The 20,037-nt window shown below is 38.8% G+C and overlaps 1 protein-coding gene across 1 annotated transcript in view; it reads right to left on the bottom strand.

The window, feature by feature from the left end:
• The window catches only part of ARHGAP10 (Rho GTPase activating protein 10), a 314,545-nt gene that overhangs the window by 142,558 nt on the left and 151,950 nt on the right, over positions 1–20,037 (bottom strand). The window contains exons 11-13 of the mRNA XM_059373466.1: positions 9,758–9,839; positions 7,786–7,831; positions 5,617–5,682 (exon numbers count right to left, since the gene is read on the bottom strand). Coding sequence (XP_059229449.1) covers positions 5,617–5,682; positions 7,786–7,831; positions 9,758–9,839 — 194 coding nt within the window. The remainder of the gene's footprint in view (positions 1–5,616; positions 5,683–7,785; positions 7,832–9,757; positions 9,840–20,037) is intronic.

Below are 20,037 nucleotides of genomic sequence, written 5' to 3'. Positions count from 1 at the left end.
ATTAAAACACACTTAATGAATATCTACTATATACAAAAGTTAGCTCTAATCCTCACAAATGTGGGTGTGGGTAGACAGTGTGAATGAACTTCCTAGTCACCATTCTTCTAGAGACTAAGGGTCCAAAGGGTTAAGAATCTTTCCAAAATGCCTACCTTACTGCATCATTTTAGAGTGTAAACCTGACCACTCTTACCAGCCAACAGAGGTGCATACCTTCTGCAGAGCAATCCAAGCACCTCTCTTCCTCCGGTCTCGCCTGTGACCCCCAGGTCCCAGATGCATCACGCTCTGTCAAACATCTACACTTCAACCCTGCCCACCAAAATCCTTCCCAACACCCCACACTTGTGCACCTGGCTAATTCCCCCTTGTCCTTCAGAATGCAGCTTATGTGCTGAGACCCCAGGGAAGCCCTGAGTCAGTGGTGATTCAGAGGCTGGGGGTGAGGTGGGGGGTGGGGACAGGGCAAATGAGCCCATCATATTCTCCATCATCAGATGGCAGAGACGTGGTGGCTACATGGCTTTCAACCTAGACACAATGGAGGAAAGGTGGTATAAAACAGCTTGAGAATAACCAGGTGTTTTCCCACAAAGGAACAAACTACTACAGGGCACCAGAAACTAGGCATCATATAGAACAGCAGGTAAAGGGGCTGGAGGGAAGCACACGATCAGTGAATAGCAGGCACCATGAACACGTCAGAATTTCCCTTGGATCCATCTACAACATGCTGGAAATCTGAAATGCCCTTGGCTTCTGCCTGAGACTTGGCCATGTCGGGCCATTTTCTTATTTCTTCTCTCAACTGCACAGTTTAGGATGGAGGTTCTACCCTACATCTGCTAGACTCACACTCATAATCCCCAAAACTGCATGGATCCACGACCCAGAGCCCTCAAAAACTCTACTCTCTCAGGAAACCATCATGGCTCCATCTACCTACCTCCTAAAAGCAGAAGGTGAGAAAATTCCTGTTTCCCTTCAACTGTTCTTATTAGAACTTACATTCTCTACAGCAGAGGCCCAGCTACCAGTGATTACGGTTCAATGCAACTGACTGAGCCCAGGAATCTACATTTTCAAGAAGCACCATTGGTAATCTTGATACATAACAACAAGTCTGTCATGGAGTTTTCTTGATATCCTCTGTTTTCCAAACTAAAATCTGAAGGTGAAATGCCTTGCAGAACTCTGATCCTCTATATAGGACAAAGTGCGAAATGTGACCCCTGCTTCATCTGCTAAATCACTGGGGTGCCTCCATGCTATCTGACCCCACTGCCAAATCTCCCATCCCAAATCAGTTGCCTGCCCTGCCGGCTCCTCCAACCTAGGCAGAATTCTGGGGCTCCTTTGCACTCAGTCATCCCACAGGTTCCTACCAAGACTAGTTTCCAAATTTACCTTAAAGCCTCCTACTCTGCTATCCACCACCCTCTAGGACTTAACCAGTTCCTTCACAATTATATTCAAATGCTTGAGTACCTGCTTTTATACTGTTTCTTCATGCATCCTTTCCCATCAAATTGACCTTGTTCCTGTCACACTCCGTCTCCACATCTTTGCAGAGGTGTCTCTAAATGCCAAAATATACCTAAATCTAAGGAAACCTATTCCAAAACACAGTCCTCAATTATCAAAACACTGCAATCTATCAATATACATTCAAATTCTCAATTCTTGCAAACGTTAACACTTTAATTTTATCGCATGGTATATTTATATTATAAATCTCTATGTTTATTATTAATGTATCCAGTATCATATGTAACTAACCTTTAATATGTATCCTAAAGGACTAGAACAAAGCTATGTATATACTGTGACTGCTCAATAAGTAAATACTGGTTAGCTGACTGGCTTCATGTTAGATCTAGGATTTAACTGTGATAGGTCACCTATTAACTGAGGGAAGGAAAAGAACACTGCTTTATTTTTTCAGAACTTTTCTGTTTTCACTGTTTGTTTGGATTTAGGCTGAGTTATTTTTAAGAAGAAGTTAAAAGAAAAGCTCTCCACATGGCATAACCATAAAGATAATAATGGCACACCCCATTTCTCGAACACACAAGCAACCCTTCCATTAAGACAGTGGCTCCCAAACCTTGCTACATAATAGAATCACCTGGAGAACATTTTTTTTTTTTTAATCCCACTTCCCAGCTCATAACACATAACAATGAAGTCGGGCTGATAAGGTGGGATGGGGGAGTGGGGTGAGAGGTCCTATTTTTTGAGGAGCCCAGATGATTTCAATGTGCATCAATATTTAGGGATCATGGCTTTAGGAACGCCTTCAGCTTGGTATGCATAAGCAGTAATTTCCTAGCAGTAGTCAGTTGGCCTGAATCCATGAAGAGCCAGTACAGAGCATTTACAAATATTTAGTAAAGGCTGAAAGAGAAGGTCATCTGACTCCCACATACCCCTGAACTTCATGAGCAAACAGCTCTATGGCAATGATGAGTATGATTTGTTAACTGAGGCTGATATTGTAGTGAAACAAGTTTCTTCTTATCTCAAAAGCAGAGTAACTGCTAAAGAGCCTCACTCAGACCAAGATGTGAGCATCTGCATATGACAGTATATATTGTTCATGTCTACACAGATTACATATCAGTGTCATGTACTGGTATCATGCTAGTGCCATATATATTATCTTAGTGTCATATATATTACATCTGTTGTCAAAAATACGTCAGTACACTAAAAATGTTATCTCTTCTTGGGATACTGAGAACCACAGCAGATTTTAGACATTTATTTGATGCTTTACAAATATTTCAGTGATGCCCCAATTAAGTAATAATTAAAGTGCCAAAAGTCATCTTTATGAGAACATATTAGAGAAAAAGGCACACGAATGGTTTTAATCCAAATACATGAAATGGTAGTTTTCAGATAATGATACTCATGTTTAAAACACTAAAAGCAGTGATTAGAAATAATTTTTCAGTCAGATTTTATGAAATGCCCCTGATATTTAGGCATATAGGTCCACAAAATACAGTTGTCATTAATGCTATTCACCAAATATTTCCAGCTCTCTGTGTGTTTTCCAGAGTCTCCTCCAGAGAGTTAGTTCAACCCAAACTCTTTGGGGTCAAGTGGGGCATAAGGCTTCTATTGGCCAATTAGCTGTAAGTGAATGTAACTCGCTTGAAGGCCAAACCATTCTACTTGCTGGCCCAAAACCCTCCAGAACCATTTCCCTCTGGCACGGCAACCAGGAAACTTTAATTTGATTGGTTTGCACAGGCAACCAGGAACCAAGATACTGGTGATGAGCAAAGCCCTCCTACCAATGCTTGAGTGAGAAATAAGTCTTGCTGTTTTAAGCCATGGGGACTTGTGTGCTTCTTATTACAGGACATAGATAGCTACTTTATTCTGATGAAAAAAGTAGGCAACCATACCTGTAGTATTAAAAAAAAAAAAAAAAATGACAGCCATGATAACTGATTTGGAGGAAATCATTAAGAGCAATATTCCTTTAAGGAACTTAAATTTTAGGATAATAGCCTCAGAGATTCTACAATGCTTCTCATCATTTTTAATAATATAATCTGACCATTGATTGTTCTAACATTGTTATTAGTCTAATATTCCATTAAAAGCAAAAGACTCCATTCAGTAATGGAAGACCTTTAAGAACAAAAGATTTGAAAAAGAAAAATATACGCTCTTTGTTATTTTTAAGTGAGAAAATCTAAATTAAATTGTGTAAACTTGGGGTGCCTGGGTGGCTCAGCCAGCTAAGTGTCTGCCTTGGGCTGAGGTAATGATCTCAGGGTCCTGGGATTGAGCCCTGAGCTGGGCTCTCTGCTCAATGGGGAGTCTGTCTGTCCCTCTGCCTGCCCTCCACACTCTCTCTCTCAAATAAATAAAATCTTTAAAAAAAAATTGTGTAGACTCATTCTTCTGCTAAAAAATCCAATAATCATAAATTTACAATAAAAACATATTCAGTACAGATTCTAGTATGTATATATTCCATTTGACGTATCTAACACTCCATAAAGCCATATCTACACTCCATAAAGCCACATCTACCAATCAGAAAGCATTCAAGGTAGATTTTAATCAGTTCAGGCAGAAGCCAGTATATATAAAACATATCCTTTGGGGAAGGAACATAATTTATCAAAATAATAAGCACACAAGTGATACAATTAAGGTGCTTCACTTCAGGAGCTCAGGGGAAAGAGAACCATGAATGATGAAATGAGAGATATGAAAATCACACTATTTTTATCTAAATTTTGGAAATGTGTGAAGCACTAGAAAAATGAAGAAATCTGTCAGCTCAACTTGAGGGCACGCTGATTTGAAGGAAAATCTGTTCCAGCCCAAATTGCCACTCTAGGAGAACACAGGAGAAAAGGCAATCTGCGGCTTGGGCTTTTACTATCGATGGGCAAATCCCCAAATCATAAAGCGGCTGGTCTTCTTCTGTCCTCTGACACTCTCATTTCAGACATGGCAGGCACCTGGCTTCACCACAAAGACCTTGTTTTGAAAGAAAGTATAAAGGCAATGCCTCAACCCACAGAGTCAGCCAAGCCAGGACTGGGATATGCAATATGTGAGAGTGAATTAAATATCCATTTATCCATACTTCACTAGGTCTCTAAACAAAGAGAAACTCGACCTCCCGAAGGAGCCTATTTTGTAATGTTCAATATTCCATTCCTTCGAGGTCTGCTACCATGCCTGCAAAGTGCAAGGGCCCTGTTTTTTGAGGAACTACAAAGAAAAAGCTTCTGGTAAGGGGAGGGAATAGTGTTCCTTAAATTTAAAATGGAAAGAATCCAAGTATTTATCAATGGGCAAATGAGTGAACACATTATGGTAGATCCATGTAATGAAATCAAGCCTAGCAATAAAAAGAAAGGAGCTAGGGATACACCCAAAGAGATAAGACTCAAAAGCATTATGCTATAGACAAAAGACTATACATTACGATTCCATTTATAGGAAATGTAAATTTATAAATTTATATTTATATTATATATGAAATACAAATTTTAAAAAGGAAGAACTAAAGTGACAGAAAGCAGTCAGTGGTTGCCAAGGGCCAAGCAAGGAGTGGGGATTGTCTACAAAGGGGCACAAAGGAATGGGGGAGGGGAGGAACGCTAGAAGTCTTCTATGATTGTTACTTCTGTGTTGTGGCAGGTACACAACAGTACATTTATCGAAAGTCACCAATTTCTACAAAGTCGTGAATTCTTTTTCATGTAAAGGACACTTGGATGAAACAGACTTTTTAGGAGGCCAACAAGGCAGTGGAAGGTGAGACTAACTTAATAGTGAACAAAAAGCGATTCAGATTGGCTGTCCAGCACTGCTGATTCTTCAAATGCTGCTCATTTCAGCTCTGACTTCAAGTCTCCATGGGGGTGCGGGGAGGTAGAAATATAAAAGTAAACAGAAAGGAAAATCCCACCCTGTCATGATAAAAGGACAGCTCAATTTCTGACGACCAGAATGTACATTTTGCATTGATGTATTCCATGCTACACTCAACCATGCAACAGGCATTTTAAATGATTCTTAGATTTTACATACCTATAGCCTTTCATGAATAAAATGATTCAATCATGTTACCTCGTATTTCAACTGCACTGATACATTTTCTGAGAATTGTCAATCCCATCTTATCCAACTGTGCACCTAAAAGAAATACACGTTATAAAATATTAAGGGCACAATGAATTATTTACGTTTCTCTTCTTTACAAAAATAGAAAAAATTATTTAAATCCAATTTAATTTTTATTTCACTATTTAAAAAAGCTAAAGGCTGTGTGTTCCCTGTTTAAATAATGTAAATGAGAATTTCATATATTTAGAGAAGCACTTACTGGAATACTAGGACATCTATTACCAATAATTTGTAAATTTATAATATAAAATAATTTTTATATTAATAAATATAACTTATTTTAAGCAGTGGAAAGAATGTGGTACAAATCTTTAGGGGGGTGCTTGCTTCCGCAGCACATATACAAATCTTTAGGGGGAATCTATCTAAAGGTGGTTAAGATACATTTTGCCACAGTTCTACCACCACCTCAGGATTTTTTTTTTTTAAGTTATATATAAGTGAAGTAAAATACTTGACAGAAAAATAACACAAAACTTTTTTTTTTTCTTACACCTAAAGAAAAAGATTTTTAGGGGTACCTAGGTGGCTCGGTTAGTGAAGTGGCTACCTTCAGCTTAAGTCAAGACCTCAGGGTCCTAAGGTGGAGCCCTACGAGGGAACCTGCTTCTCCCTCTGCCCCTCCCCACCCAGGGTCATGCTCTCTCTCCCTCAAATAAATAAAATCTTTAAAAAAATTTTTTTCAGCACTTCTAAGATTATTATTTGGAGGAAAAGAAGGTATTATTTGGGCCATGAGCTTGAAAAAGAATTTCACATTTCATGCCATGTTCTAAGTGTTTAGTATTTTATTATTTTCACAATGAATTTAAAACAAATGATGCATGTAGCAGAAAAATTTATTTTTAAAATTTCCTCTTTTTTTTTTCTAATATAGATGCTTGCCTGTGATTAGTCTGGCACACTGGAGTATCCTAATAAAAGATGTTTCTTGTTTCAAAAATGAAATCAGAGAGGTGAATGAATACATGAGTCTATTTAGAACGAGGGAACACTAATATTAACGCTTGTCTCTCAGAGGCAATAGCACAAACAATCCATGAATATAAACTGTGCAGGTTTAAATGCTAAGGTTGAAGAGTACTTTAAGGAGAACAACTGAGCAGTGGTTTACTGTTTAAGGATCCACTCTTCACAACATCTTATGAAATGTTTAGCAAAACTATTTTTCAAAAAAGTGCATGTTATTATTTCTCTATTAAAAAAAAAATATCAGAAAGGAAGGGGGGAAGGAGATAAGGAATGGGAGGAGGGAAGAAGAAGAGGAGAAAGACAGGGAGGGAGGAAGAGAAGAGGGTAAGAAAGCACTTCAAGTAGGTTTACAACCGGCAATTTTCAATGGTAGGCTCGAGATGTCTTTTACTCAAGCACTGGCTCAAATGAAACATATACCATGGTAATTTTGAAATAGTGTGTTAGAGAACATAAAGTTTCCAAACTGTACACATGTGATAAACACAGCCTTAATTTCTCCAAAAATATCCAAAGTAAATTTACAAAGAATCCAACAATTCTGATAATATTTTTGTTTCATCCCTGTAAAAATCAATATCAGAGAGCGAGGCTGTATGTTCCTCAAGCTCATACAACACATGTGAAGATCAATGTCCTAGAATATCTGAATTTGTTTGATTGCTGTTATTTTCTAAAGAGCAGTGATTTGCTACTTATATAGTCCATACTCACACTTAAAGGATAAAAAAATATCAAGGGTCAGGGTGAGGGGGTTGCAAACAGGGGACCTGATGAACAGCTCCAAGGGAGCTTATAATTTAGGAAGCTGGAAGGTGCATCCCTGAAACTGCTACATGTATATTTACAGCTATGAGAATAAATAACAAAGTAGGTTGTGGAGGAAGCATTTTGGGTTTTGTAGAGGAAGAGAAGAAAAAAAAAAAGTCAGAGATGGAAAAGAGGAAAAGACTAATGAGGATTACAGCAGTCCAGGCAAATCTGGGTCAGTCCCCAGTAGGTCAAAGAGAATCCATATATTATTTGGAGGACTAGCTTAGAGGGTACAGAGCACTCAGCAACAGTCTGACATCAGTAATGAAAAAGAACGAACTCATGAAAAGGGGGAACAAATGGTCCTTTTCATGAATTAACACTTACTTCCTTCTGGTCTTGGGATGATGGCTCTATTAAAACTGTGTAACAGCTAGTAAAAGAGAAAAAAGGAAAACAGTATTTTTAACACATTAATGTAAAGTCTTCAAGTAAGCATACCTAGGACTATGCAAAAAAAAAAAAAAAAAACCCACATCAATACTGGTTAATTGTATACTAATGTGCTCAAATACTAAGATAAGTAACAATAAAGGGCATCTCTGAGTCAACTTCGTCTCTTACAGTAGCAAAAGTTAAGATGAAGGAGCTATGACTCTTTAGGAACTCACTGGAAGTTTATGTAAATTTCAAATGCTCACGTTTATAGGTACAGAATGACAAAGGAACTGCTGCATTCTAAGCCATAAGATGAAGCTCATTTTTTTCACCACTGTTACTAAAATCTGGTATTTCCTTAAGAGATGACTCTTGCTCATAATTTAAATGACTATATCTGAAATAGCTAGGTGCTAATTCCAGGCTGCCTCTAAGAACTTGAGCACTGACCCATTATTTGCAAGGCATATGTAACACCTGGGGGAAAAAAAAAAAGCAACCTTAAGTGTCCTCACATAAATATATAGCTAAATATTTTCTTTCTGCAGATTTGCCTTTGTCTGTGTATCTCAAATTAATTACTTGTTTCTTTGCTCTAAAAGAGAGGTTATATATGTCTTCAAGGTTACACTGCCTTTGACAACAGATTTATTTCTCAAAGACTTAGTCATGTGATCTTTATGCTACCCAAAGTCACTTTCCAAAGCACTTCTTGAATCTCTGGGGAGATAAGTCCTAGTCACTGCATTGCCTTTTCTAGAGAGGATCAGTATAATGTGTTGTGGATCTCAGTAACCAGAAATGCTGTAAATACTCCTGATTCCTAGCTAAAAACCTCAAGGACAAGACAAATAAAACTATGGAGGCTAAATGTAGGTCAAATACAATTACAGGCAAATTGGATTACTACATGTTTGTTTTCTCAAGCATGATATATTCTCCTTTATAGCATATATTTTTAACACATATACTTTGGGTTTTCATTTTTCAAACACTGAACCTGGACTGCCACACACACTGTGGCCCAGCTCCCTGGCCCCCATACCCTATACTTCAACCAACATGTCTGTGACCATCAGATAACATTATCTTTTGCCAGTTTCACAACTCTATTCTGACACCTCTCCTTCTCCTATATATGACCCCTCTTTCACATTGCAAGGCACTCTTTCCCTTTCTTTAAACCCTGCTAAGATGACGAATGCTTTCCAGTTAAGCCCACCTCATTACCTGCACGGCAGTTTACTTAGAGTCATAATACTTTCAGCAGAGTTTATTTAAATTGGTTCTATGGTGTTTTCTATAATTATTCTAAGTCTCCAGTTCAATAGGTAATCTACCAGATTCTCAATTCCCAAAGGCCTCTGAAACAAAAGGGGCCACTGAAACGAAAGCTGTGCTTGAATGAAGTTGCAAACAGACTGAGTTCGTGTGCCTCTGGATCTCTACCACGACCTTTAATTTATTCTTCACACCAATCGCACGAGGTGCGTTCACTAAGGCTACCTTTTCCTGCATACCCTAAACAATGAGCCTGAACCAGAAACTGTTAAATCAAGCAAAATAACTACAGCAGTCGCTCATTGCCCCATATTTACTGTTGTGTCTCCACTGAGATCAAAATGAACCGCAAGAATTTATTGAATTCATCACCCAAAGAACTGTCAGGTAAGAAAGGGAAAAAAAAAAAAAAAAAAAAAGAGCAATCAAAAGTAAAATCTAGGGACACACAGGTCCTCCGTGGGCGGCTGCAACCTCCAGCCAAACGACTGGAACGCAGAACACTTTCAAGAGGACTCAAAACACCAGCGTCAGCGGGGAACTTTTTTTTCCGAATACCATAAAGCAAAAATCCCATAAAAAGGAATACAAGTCAAAGTTGAAGGAAGTGGACTACAATTCCGCCAGTGAGGGTTCTTACAGCTTCTTTTCCACCCAAAGCTTCCAACCACTGCTTCCGTTCCTCTTCGGAGAACGCCTGCATGGTCAGAGCAGCGCCGGGCCTGAAAGACACCAGGAGATAAGGCAGGTGAGCCCGGAGCCCGGACCTGGTAAAACAAACCTCTTTTACACCTTTTCTCATGTTTTACTGTGGGGAGAAACAGGGGTGAGTGTTTAATTGCGACAGAAGTCACATAACGTACAATGTACTGTCTTAACCATTTTTAACTGCACAGTACGGCTGTGTTGCGTATGCTCACGTTAACAGGAATCCAAACCCCAGAACCCTTCATCTTGTAAGACTAAAACTCTGTACCTATGAAACCACGCCCCTTTCCCTTCCTGCCCAGCCCCGGACACGCTTCCCTTCTACTTTCTGTCTCTATGACTTGGGTTACTCCTAGGTAACCCTTATAAGTGGAATCATGCTGTGTTTTCCTTTTTGTAACTTGCTTGTTTCACTTATTATGATATCCTCCATTTTCATCCATGTTGTATCATGTGTCAGAATTTCCTTCCTTTTTAAGGCTGAGAAATATTCCTTGGTGCGTATGCATTATTGCATTTTGCTTATCCACTCACTTGTCCATGGACACCTGGGTTGCTTCTACCTCTTGGCTATTCTAAGCAATGCTCTTGTTAGCATAGGTGTACAAATCTCTCAAATCTCTCACCTGTCAGTTCTTGTAGGGATATAGCCAGAAGTGGAATTACTGGGTGTGACATGATAAGAAATAACCCATTTGGTCTCTGACTCTGTCTCCTGGAACAAAGCTCCTAATACTCTTGGAATCTCCAAAGTAAACGTCATTTTATATACTAATGAGATAACAGAGCTGGGAGCTTCAGGACAGCCTCGGCATGGGGGCTGGTTGCCCAGGGAAATGTGTGACTAGGAGATTGGAACTTTTAGCCCCACTCCCCGACACCCCTCCCAGATGGGGGAAGGTGCTGGAGATTGAGTTCAATCACCAATGGCCAATGAGTCAATCAACCATTCCTATACAATGAAGATTCTATAAAATACTGCAAGTATCAGAGAGCTTCCAGGGTAGTGAAAACGTGGAGGCACTAGGAGGGTAGCATGTCCAGAGAGGACATGGAAGCTCCAAGCCCCTTCCCCTATACCTTGCCTTAGGTATCTTTTCATCTGGCTGTTCATTTATTTCCATTAGAAAATCCATCATAAATTGGCAGAAGTAAACAGTCTTCCCGAGTTTTAGGAGAGCTGTTCTAGAAAACCATCAAACCCAAGATATGAAACCCCCAATTTATAAGCGAGCCCTTGCTCTGAAACGTCTTCATTAACTTGAGGTAGTGCCAAAATTAAGTTAAGCTTTAGGATATTCGGTCTCTGCAGAGAACTGGAGACTTGCTGGGTATGGTAAAACCCACATACTTGGAGTACACAAGTATCATTTGGGTAGGGAGAAATAATTTTGCCTCCCACTGGCTCAATGGTAATTCTGTTTTTAATTTTTCCAGAAACTGCCACACCTTTTCCACAGGAGCTGAGCTATTGTGCCTTCCCACTGACAGTGCATAAGGCTTCTAATTTCTCCACAGCCTCACCAACACTTGTTACGTTATATTTTTTTTTAAAGTAGCCATCATAATGGGTGTGAAGTGCTAGCGATGACTAAATTTTATTTATAAAAGAGATACATGCTTAGTGTTACCCAGGCACCGATAGAGTGTAAAACCAGAATAATCATTTTCCACCCCATCCCAATTCTATGTTCAAGAAGGCAGACTGTTCACCATTTGGTGTTTCCTTCATATTTTTTTAGAGCCCTGTGTTGGTCCTCTGGGCCAAATTATCTCTCTCCGTTCAATTTGTTCAAAGATTCAGCCAGAAAAACTCTTTATACCAAGAAGAAATAACTAGGTAGAAAAGCCACTGATAATGCCTCTTCACCTGGGGCAGTTTCTCGAATGAAACAGATTTTGAATATCTGATTCAAATAATATGAATTAGTATTCGAAAAGAACTTTTCTGGCAAAGAATTAAAAGGCAAAACACAGAAAACTAGAAATGAAAGAAGATGCCTGAAACAAAAAGTAAATATTAATTCCTGTTGGACACAGAATATACTTTTTAAAGTTATCACTCTTGTGGTAGTATTTCGAAACTCAACTTTTAACTAATGGATCATCTTTTTCAAGTAAAGCAAGCAGTAATAATCAACTGTAATTCAATCATCACTGCAATTTTTATAAAGTACTATAAAGTAAAAAGTCCTCCAAAAGCAACGAGCCAAATGTGAGTAAGTCGTCTTCCCCACCCCCACTCACACGGGCATTGTGCTCTCCCCCCACATGATCCTTATACAGCACAACAGAAGTTATCTGCTTAGGGTTCACTACAAAGTAACTATAGCTACAACTGATAGGCTCTTGTCTACAACCATATTCTCCAGACTGAAATTTGGAAGGGGGCGGGGGGGGAAATCATTACCATTCCCCCACCCCTAAATAGCAAAATGACTTTTAATTGTCTACCCGACACTTTTTTGTCGTGATTCCACTCTTCCATCACCTTGGCACCACACAGTACAGACCCAAGGTCCCACCTCCTCCCGCTCTACTACACACAGCATCTTTTTGGAGCAAGAATCAAGGCAAGATGCCCAGACAACCAGTCTGTTTCAAGAAGTTCCTTGACTGGGACGTGAAGATTTTGGCCCTTATTCTTAGTAACCCACACTGGGCTCAAGGGAGTTAATTAAAATTGTGAGGGAAAACTTCAGATGGCACGAATGTTTTTCTTTACATTCTTTAAGTGATAAAACAATATTTACATATGGGGGTCTCACGTCTGCAAGAATGCTCCATTCTTGTCAAGAAGGAAAAATATCTAGATACCTCTCTAAAACAGAGACGTATTCAAACATTTAGTATGCAATTAAGGGAACAAAAATATAAAATGAGATGTGGTAGCAAATACATAATAGAAAGCAGACAGCTTCTCTAGTCCAGGAATGGCAAAAACAGCAGAGAAAATGGGACAGAAGGCCAAACAAGTCAACTTCTATCACAGAAAGACACAGAGCCTACATTCAGTTCAATAAACATTGAGTGAGCGCTTACTATGCTTTAGAACTTGTGCCAGGAGCACTGGGCATTATTTATCGAATACCTTACCATGGGCTAGGCCCTGAGCTGGGCCTCCCACCCACAAAGGGCTTACTGTCTAACAAGAGAAAGAAGAAGTTAAAAAAAAAAATTACAAATAATCTATTAATTACAATTATACAGAGTCCTGCAAAAAGTCAGCTACCTAGGAGAAAAAGAGGGAGTAATAAAGACATCAGAAGATGTATGCCCAAATACAAAAGCGTTCAACTTCAACGATGTTCAATTGTCAAGAAGACATGACTGAGTTCAATTGTTGTCAAGAAGACTTGACTGTGGCTAATTCGGCTGCCAGTCTCTGAGGAAATTTCAACATTCAAGGTGCTATAGGGGGTTAAGAAAGAGAAAGATCTTACCTAGCCCTGGAAGTCAGGCTTCCTTGGGAAAGGGACATTTAACCTAAGGCCTTAAGGATACACAGGCCAGGGACGCCTGGGTGGCTCAGTTGGTTAAGCAGCTGCCTTCTGCTCAGGTCATGATCCCAGCGTCCTGGGATCGAGTCCCACATCAGGCTCCTTGCTCGGTGGGGAGCCTGCTTCTCCCTCTGCCTCTGCCTGCCATTCTGTCTGCCTGTGCTCGCTCTCTCCCCCTCTCTCTCTCTGATAAATAAATAAAAAATCTTTAAAAAAAAAAAAAAAAAAAAGGATACACAGGCCATGTCAGAGCAACCAGGGCCAGAGTTATCCCCCAAGCCGAGAAGGCACACAAAAGAGAAGGAACATACCTTGGAGGAGCTGGGTCAGCCTCATCAACTGTCCTCCCACCCAGCTGAAGAGGAGCACAGGGGAAAGCTACAGAAGCAGCCTGGGGGTCCAGCAAAGGGATCCTTGGCTATGCAGAGGATTTGATTTATCCTACATGTCACCAAAGGTTTTTAGTAGGGGAATAACACGAGTGAAGGTGTATGTGAACTCAGCTGCTGGGTGGAAATGGACTGAAGACAGGCAAGAGCTGGCTTCAGAGGCTTGTTAGCAGAATGAGGGGATGAGTTGGAAAGGCACAAATGAAGGAAAATATGCAGGAACTTGGAAATAGGTGGCTACTTCTCTATGCTCTAGGCACCACCACCAACAACAAAAGCAACAGTGAAGGACAGGTCGATTACAATGTTTCACCAATAACTAGTAAATAAATAGTAAATATGTAATACAATAAATAGTAAAGGGAGTCCATGAAAGTCAAAACAACTGTAGCAAATAAGGACTTAATACTTTTACCCTAAAAAACAAAAACAAAACAGACACTGAGGCCTGATGAGATTCCTACGTTTTCTACTTACTTTTTTGTTTCCCCCTAAGATTCTCCATGCATATGTGAGGGGAAATAACATTTACTACACATAGATGGTTGGATATTCATGTAGAGGGGCAAATAGAGATGTTGGATAAGAGAAACGATGTTGGATAAGAGTAACTTGAAACACAAGAAAAAAGTGTTGAATGATGAAAAGTCTAAAGAGTCATGAACTAGAATTACAGATCGCACAGTAAGCGGGGGGCGGAGGGGGGAGGACTGCCAGGCTTCCAGTGAAATAGCCAGAGTACTTCTGTATAATACCCCAATGCATAAAAACCAAAGTATTATTATATGCCTTGTCTCCAAGCACAATGACTCAAACTTGAGCCACCTAGCCCTTCATGGAATACAGTAGAAAAAAAACTAACTTACTGAAAGATGAGAGATTAAATAGAAATATATCACCTACAAGGAGAGGAGTCTATTCCTATTTGCATTTTGACAAATAATAGCATGGTAACTCAAAACAACTCCCCCTTGGAGAATTAATTCATCACAGTACACAGGTTCAGAACACTTCAACTTGTAACATTACAGACAGGGATCAGTCACTAATACTACATAAAGCTGGGTTCCCGTCCTATCACAGAGATGGCTCACATTCATCCCCCATGGCTCAGCCCTCACCTCTAAAACACTAGTGTAGGAAAATTAAAAAATAAAACATGCTTTAAATATTTTTAATTTCTCAAGTTTCTTTTACTAATCAATTGCTAGGAAACCCTTTTGCAAATATGAGACTTTAGGAAACAGTGGACACATTTTAAACTACAATATTAACAACATCTCACTGTTAAACCAAACCATAAAAATTCCTTAGCTTCTGAAATAAAGACATGTTTTATTCATGAAGTTTACTGGATGCATAGAATGACACAGTGAATATATGGATAGCAAAGAACAGAAAATTCTAGTGTGCTAGAGTATTCCCAATTGCATCTTCATTCCATGGAGAAGCTACGGTAACATCAGTGATGCCACTGGAGCTGGAACTAGAACTGACACAGTTATAATTTTTGGTTCATGGAGCTGGAACTAGAACTGACACAGTTGTAATTTTTGGTTCATGGAGCTGACACTGCTACCGTGTACTACGTGGTCCACTGAGGACACAATATTCTCTTCTTCATCAGAAAATTCATTTCAACCAAACTAACATCTGAAAACCTCATATGTGCCAGGCATTGTGCTAAGCTCTGAGTAATTTACCACACACAGTAAGCAAAACAAATTCTTAGCAAATACAAAAAGAACGGTGCGATTTTCATAAAGAAAAAACCAATGAGGGAAAAGAGCACCACTTGTCCAGACAGTCTATCTTTCTTTTGTTAAAACCGTAACTGTTAAATCTGTAGAGCACAAGGTAGAGAATTGAAATCTGAAGAAAAACACTTAGGTTAAGCAAGTTCTTGTTCTTAAATCAGCAATTCATCTTTTTTCCTTCACTCATTAAGAAAATATGCATCACTCTGCACTACTGAGCACTACGGAGGCCCACACATGAGAAGCAATCTAGAGACCTATTATCTATATTCTACATTTGACCCCATATCTATTAATTCTCTTTCAACTGCATTTTTTGTAGTTCAATCAAAGCATGTGGAAGAACTTTGTATTCCTTATATTCTATATGACAGCTCAATGAGCTTATAAATTAAGAAAATGTAAGAAATAAAAACATCCACAAGACATTTATGCGATGCCAATTAATGAGATTTTGTAAATAGAGAAGTTAAGAGAACAAACTAAGAAGCAGCTATCAAAACTTACAATGGTAACAATTAGGAATATTCTAATGTTTTTCTAAGACGAATGTTGAAAAGGAAAAGGAAAAAGCAACTGGCATGTTGTAAGTCCTGCACTAAATTTTACTATGAGAAGGGGAAAGTGCCAAAGCCAAACCAAACACTTTCTAAAGTTATAGAAACATAGCTGTCATAATCAGTTTCTTACAAAGATTCCTGGGGGAAAAAATTTTAGTACCAACCTATGAATCTTACATTTTTCCAGAAATGATCAAAGCAAGGTGCATGATTTTACTAAGGGTGAAAACTTTTATAACTTCTTTCTTCTGTCCACCAAAAAAAAAAAAAAAAAAAAAGTTTCAAATAGAGGAAGTAAGCATTGATATAGTTAGATAGTTAGAAGTATGATTATTTCCTCTATTAAAAGTGAATTCAAACCATTAATCCTTAGAGAACTGCTACTTTAGAACGCAGAAAGTTTTAAGAGAACATAGTTCTTTCCTAACAACAAAAGGATGGAGAACCTATGAAATCAGTGTTCAAATGAAGACTGCAGAACTGAAGATGCAAAAACAAAACAAAACAAAAACCTAATGAACCAAAATGCAGACAGCAACAAGCCCTTTCGTAAAGAGAAAACACACACACATGTAGACACAGCTACTTTGATCCTTTCAGAAGCAACAGGACCAAGAGGAAGACAGCAGAGAGGAGGGCAACAGCAGAACTGGAGTCTGAAAGGCAGACTTTGGGTGAGTGTGAGGGTTTCAAATCCTTATAAACCCAAGACGCAAAGAGAGTCTGAACCCATCCTCCAACTCCCTCCCATGGGACTTCATCAAGTGCTCAGGAGGAAATACAAGAGCAGAGCAAAGACCCACTCCCATCCCCTGAGGTTTGTGTGTTAAGTATGAGGGGCAGAGCAGAAAAACCTCCAGAGAAGGTCTGATGGTGTTCTCAAGTCACATGGACCCTTGAGAAACAGAATCTAAATGAAGTAACGACAGATTCTCAGCTCAACTGCCAACTAAAGGGACAGCCCTGCACATTAGCAGTCCCACGGAAGAAAGGGCATATCCTTTCCCAGTCATAAATATTACTTACTTTCTTTCTACTGCTCTGTTACAATAGCTGGCTTTCAACCAAAAAAATTATGAGGCATGCAAAGAAGGAAAATGTAACCGAACATAGACAGAAGTTAGAAGAACCAGACTCTCAGAAATAGCCCAAATATTAGAAGCAGAAAAAATCAGACTGAACTTATGAACGGCAATATGTACATTAAAGGATCCAGGGGCGCCTGGGGGGCTCAGTGGGTTAAAGCCTCCTCTGCCTTTGGCTTGGGACATGATCCCCGCGTCCTGGGATCCAGCCCCGTGGCAGGCTCTCTGCTCGGCAGGGAGCCTTCTCCCCCCCCCCCACCCCCACTGCCTACTTGTGATTTCTGTCAAATAAATCAAATCTTAAAAAAATAAATGAATACAATCTTAAATAAATAAAGGATCCAACATACAAGGTGGCCAACATGCATAAACTGATGGGTATTTCAGCAAAGAAATGAAAACTACTAAAAAGAGACAAATGGATATGCAAGAAATAGAAAATAAAAAACGACATGAAGAATTCAGGAGGATACCTTTCATATGCAAAAAACCAGTCTGGAGTCAGTGTCTGCAACCATCTCCTTTACCTAACTTACACTCAGGGAGGCACTATTTTCTATGCCCTAAGTCACCCAGGACAACCACCCCTAGAGGAGACAGCCTGACAATATTATTCAAGCTAGTCAGTCCTAAATTGCTTCTCCTTCTCTGCCTTGCCTTTCTGTGAAAATCCCAATAAAGACTGGTCTGGGATATTTTTTCTCACTCCTTCCTGACTCCTGACCAAAACCTGGCATTGCCCATGTGGTCCTATGTGGCATAGCATGCCCTGTTCTCTTGGAAACTCTTAATAAATGGTCTTTCAGTGCTATTAGTCTGTCCACGTCATCACTCAGTCACTTCCACAAATTAAAATACTGCAGGTACAACCAAAACAAATACCAACTGATCAGAGATAATAAAACTGGAATCCCAGAAACTGAAGAAAGAGAAAATGGAGAAGTATTTGAAGAAATAATGACTTAGATTTTCTAAACTTGCTGTGAAATATAAACCCAAATATCCAAGAACTTCAATGAACCCAAAGCAAGATAAAATAAAGAAAGCCACACCTATGCAGGTCATTTAAAAAAAAAATTCTTAAGAGCAGCAAAAAGATGACATACAGGGGAATAATAAGAAAGATGGATGATTTATCATGATGATAAAAAAAAATGGGAGGCCTGAAGAAAACAGAACAACTTCTTTGAAGTGCTCGCGGGGGGGGGGGGGGGGATTAATCTAGAAATCTACATCTATCAAAAATGAAAGCAAAATAAAGACATTTTCAGACAGATGAAACATGAAGGAATTCTCCCGCAGATCTGCATTATATGAAAAGCTTACATTAACTTAGCCTAAGGAAATTAAGGGAAATGGCACAAGACAGAAACTCAGATCTATTGGAAGAAACGAACAAAATCAAAATGGATAAATATATTGATATTTTTTAAAAAAGATAATCACATACACAAATAAAACATCAAATTTTTAAAAGATTACTAATTGATTTCATAAAGTAAAAATAGTAATGTATATTGTATACATAGTGTACACAGATTTAAAAATGTACATACACAGAAGCATAACTAGAAATAGAAAATGGAATATTAAAAGACTCAATTCACTAAAAAGAAAGCAAAATAGGAGCAGAAGAAAAATAAGACAAATAGAAAACAAAACGAAGGGGCATTTGGGTGGCTCAACTGATTGTCTGACTTTTTATCTCAGCTCAGATTTTGATCTCAGATCTTGTGAGGTTAAGGCCCACATTGGGCTCCACACTGGGTGTGGGGCCTACTTTAAACAACAACAACAACATGGTGGTGCACTTAAACCCATACAATCAGTAATTATATTATACATAAATTAACTGAAACCTTGCCTAAAATGCAAAGACTAAGTGGCTAGGTTTTTTTAAATCAGAACTCAATAACGCACTACTTATAAAAAACAAAGTTTAAACATAAAGGCATACAGGTAAAAGGAAAAAGATGAAAAAAGAAAAAAAATATACAAATGGCTGCATCAATATCAATCAAGGTAGATTTCAAAATAAAGATTATCAGGAACAGACATTTCATAATGATAAAAAGGGTCATTTCTTTCTTTCTTTCTTTCTTTTTTTTTTTTCCTGAGAGAGACAGACAGCATGAACTGGGAGGAGGCGTCAACAGAGAAGCAGACTCCCCAATGAGTGGGAGCCCAATATGGGTCTCAATTCCCAGATCTGGGGTCATGATTTGAGTCGAAGGCAGACACTTAACTAACTAACCGACCCATCCAGGCATCCCAGTAAAAGAGTCATTTCATCAGTAAGATGTAACAACCATAAAAATGCACCAATGCTCAAATCTCAAATATTCAATATGTGAAAAAAAATTGGCAAAATTAAAGGGAAATTGGCAAATTCTAATCATAGATTTTAACACCCTTAGTTTAGTAACTTACAGAATATTTAAAAATCAAAACAATATACCCTGGGGATAAAAATATATGTTTATAAAAATAAAAAATTTAAAAAAAAAAAAAAAAAAAAAAATCAAAACAATATAGAAGTCAAGCAACACTATCATTAACTTGGATCGAGATGACATTTAGAGAACACTATATCCAACAACACCAGAAAACTCATTGTTCTTAAGTGGACAAAGAATATTTACTAAATAGACCACCTTTGGGGCAGTGAAACAAGTCTAGTAAAATTCCAAGTGCTGGTAAAATAGAGTATGTACTCTGACCAAAAGAATATAAAGGAAAAATAGAAAATAATTTAAAAAAAAATAGAGGGGCGCCTGGGTGGCTCAGTGGGTTAAGCCGCTGCCTTCGGCTCAGGTCATGATCTCAGGGTCCTGGGATCGAGTCCCGCATCGGGCTCTCTGCTCAGCAGGGAGCCTGCTTCCCTCTCTCTCTCTCTACCTGCCTCTCCATCTACTTGTGAT

Source organism: Mustela nigripes, chromosome 1 (assembly GCF_022355385.1).
Source record: "Mustela nigripes isolate SB6536 chromosome 1, MUSNIG.SB6536, whole genome shotgun sequence".
In the NCBI taxonomy this organism is placed as follows: Eukaryota; Metazoa; Chordata; class Mammalia; order Carnivora; family Mustelidae; genus Mustela; species Mustela nigripes.
Note: the sequence above shows the minus strand (reverse complement) of the source record. Positions and strands in the feature narration are given on the sequence as shown.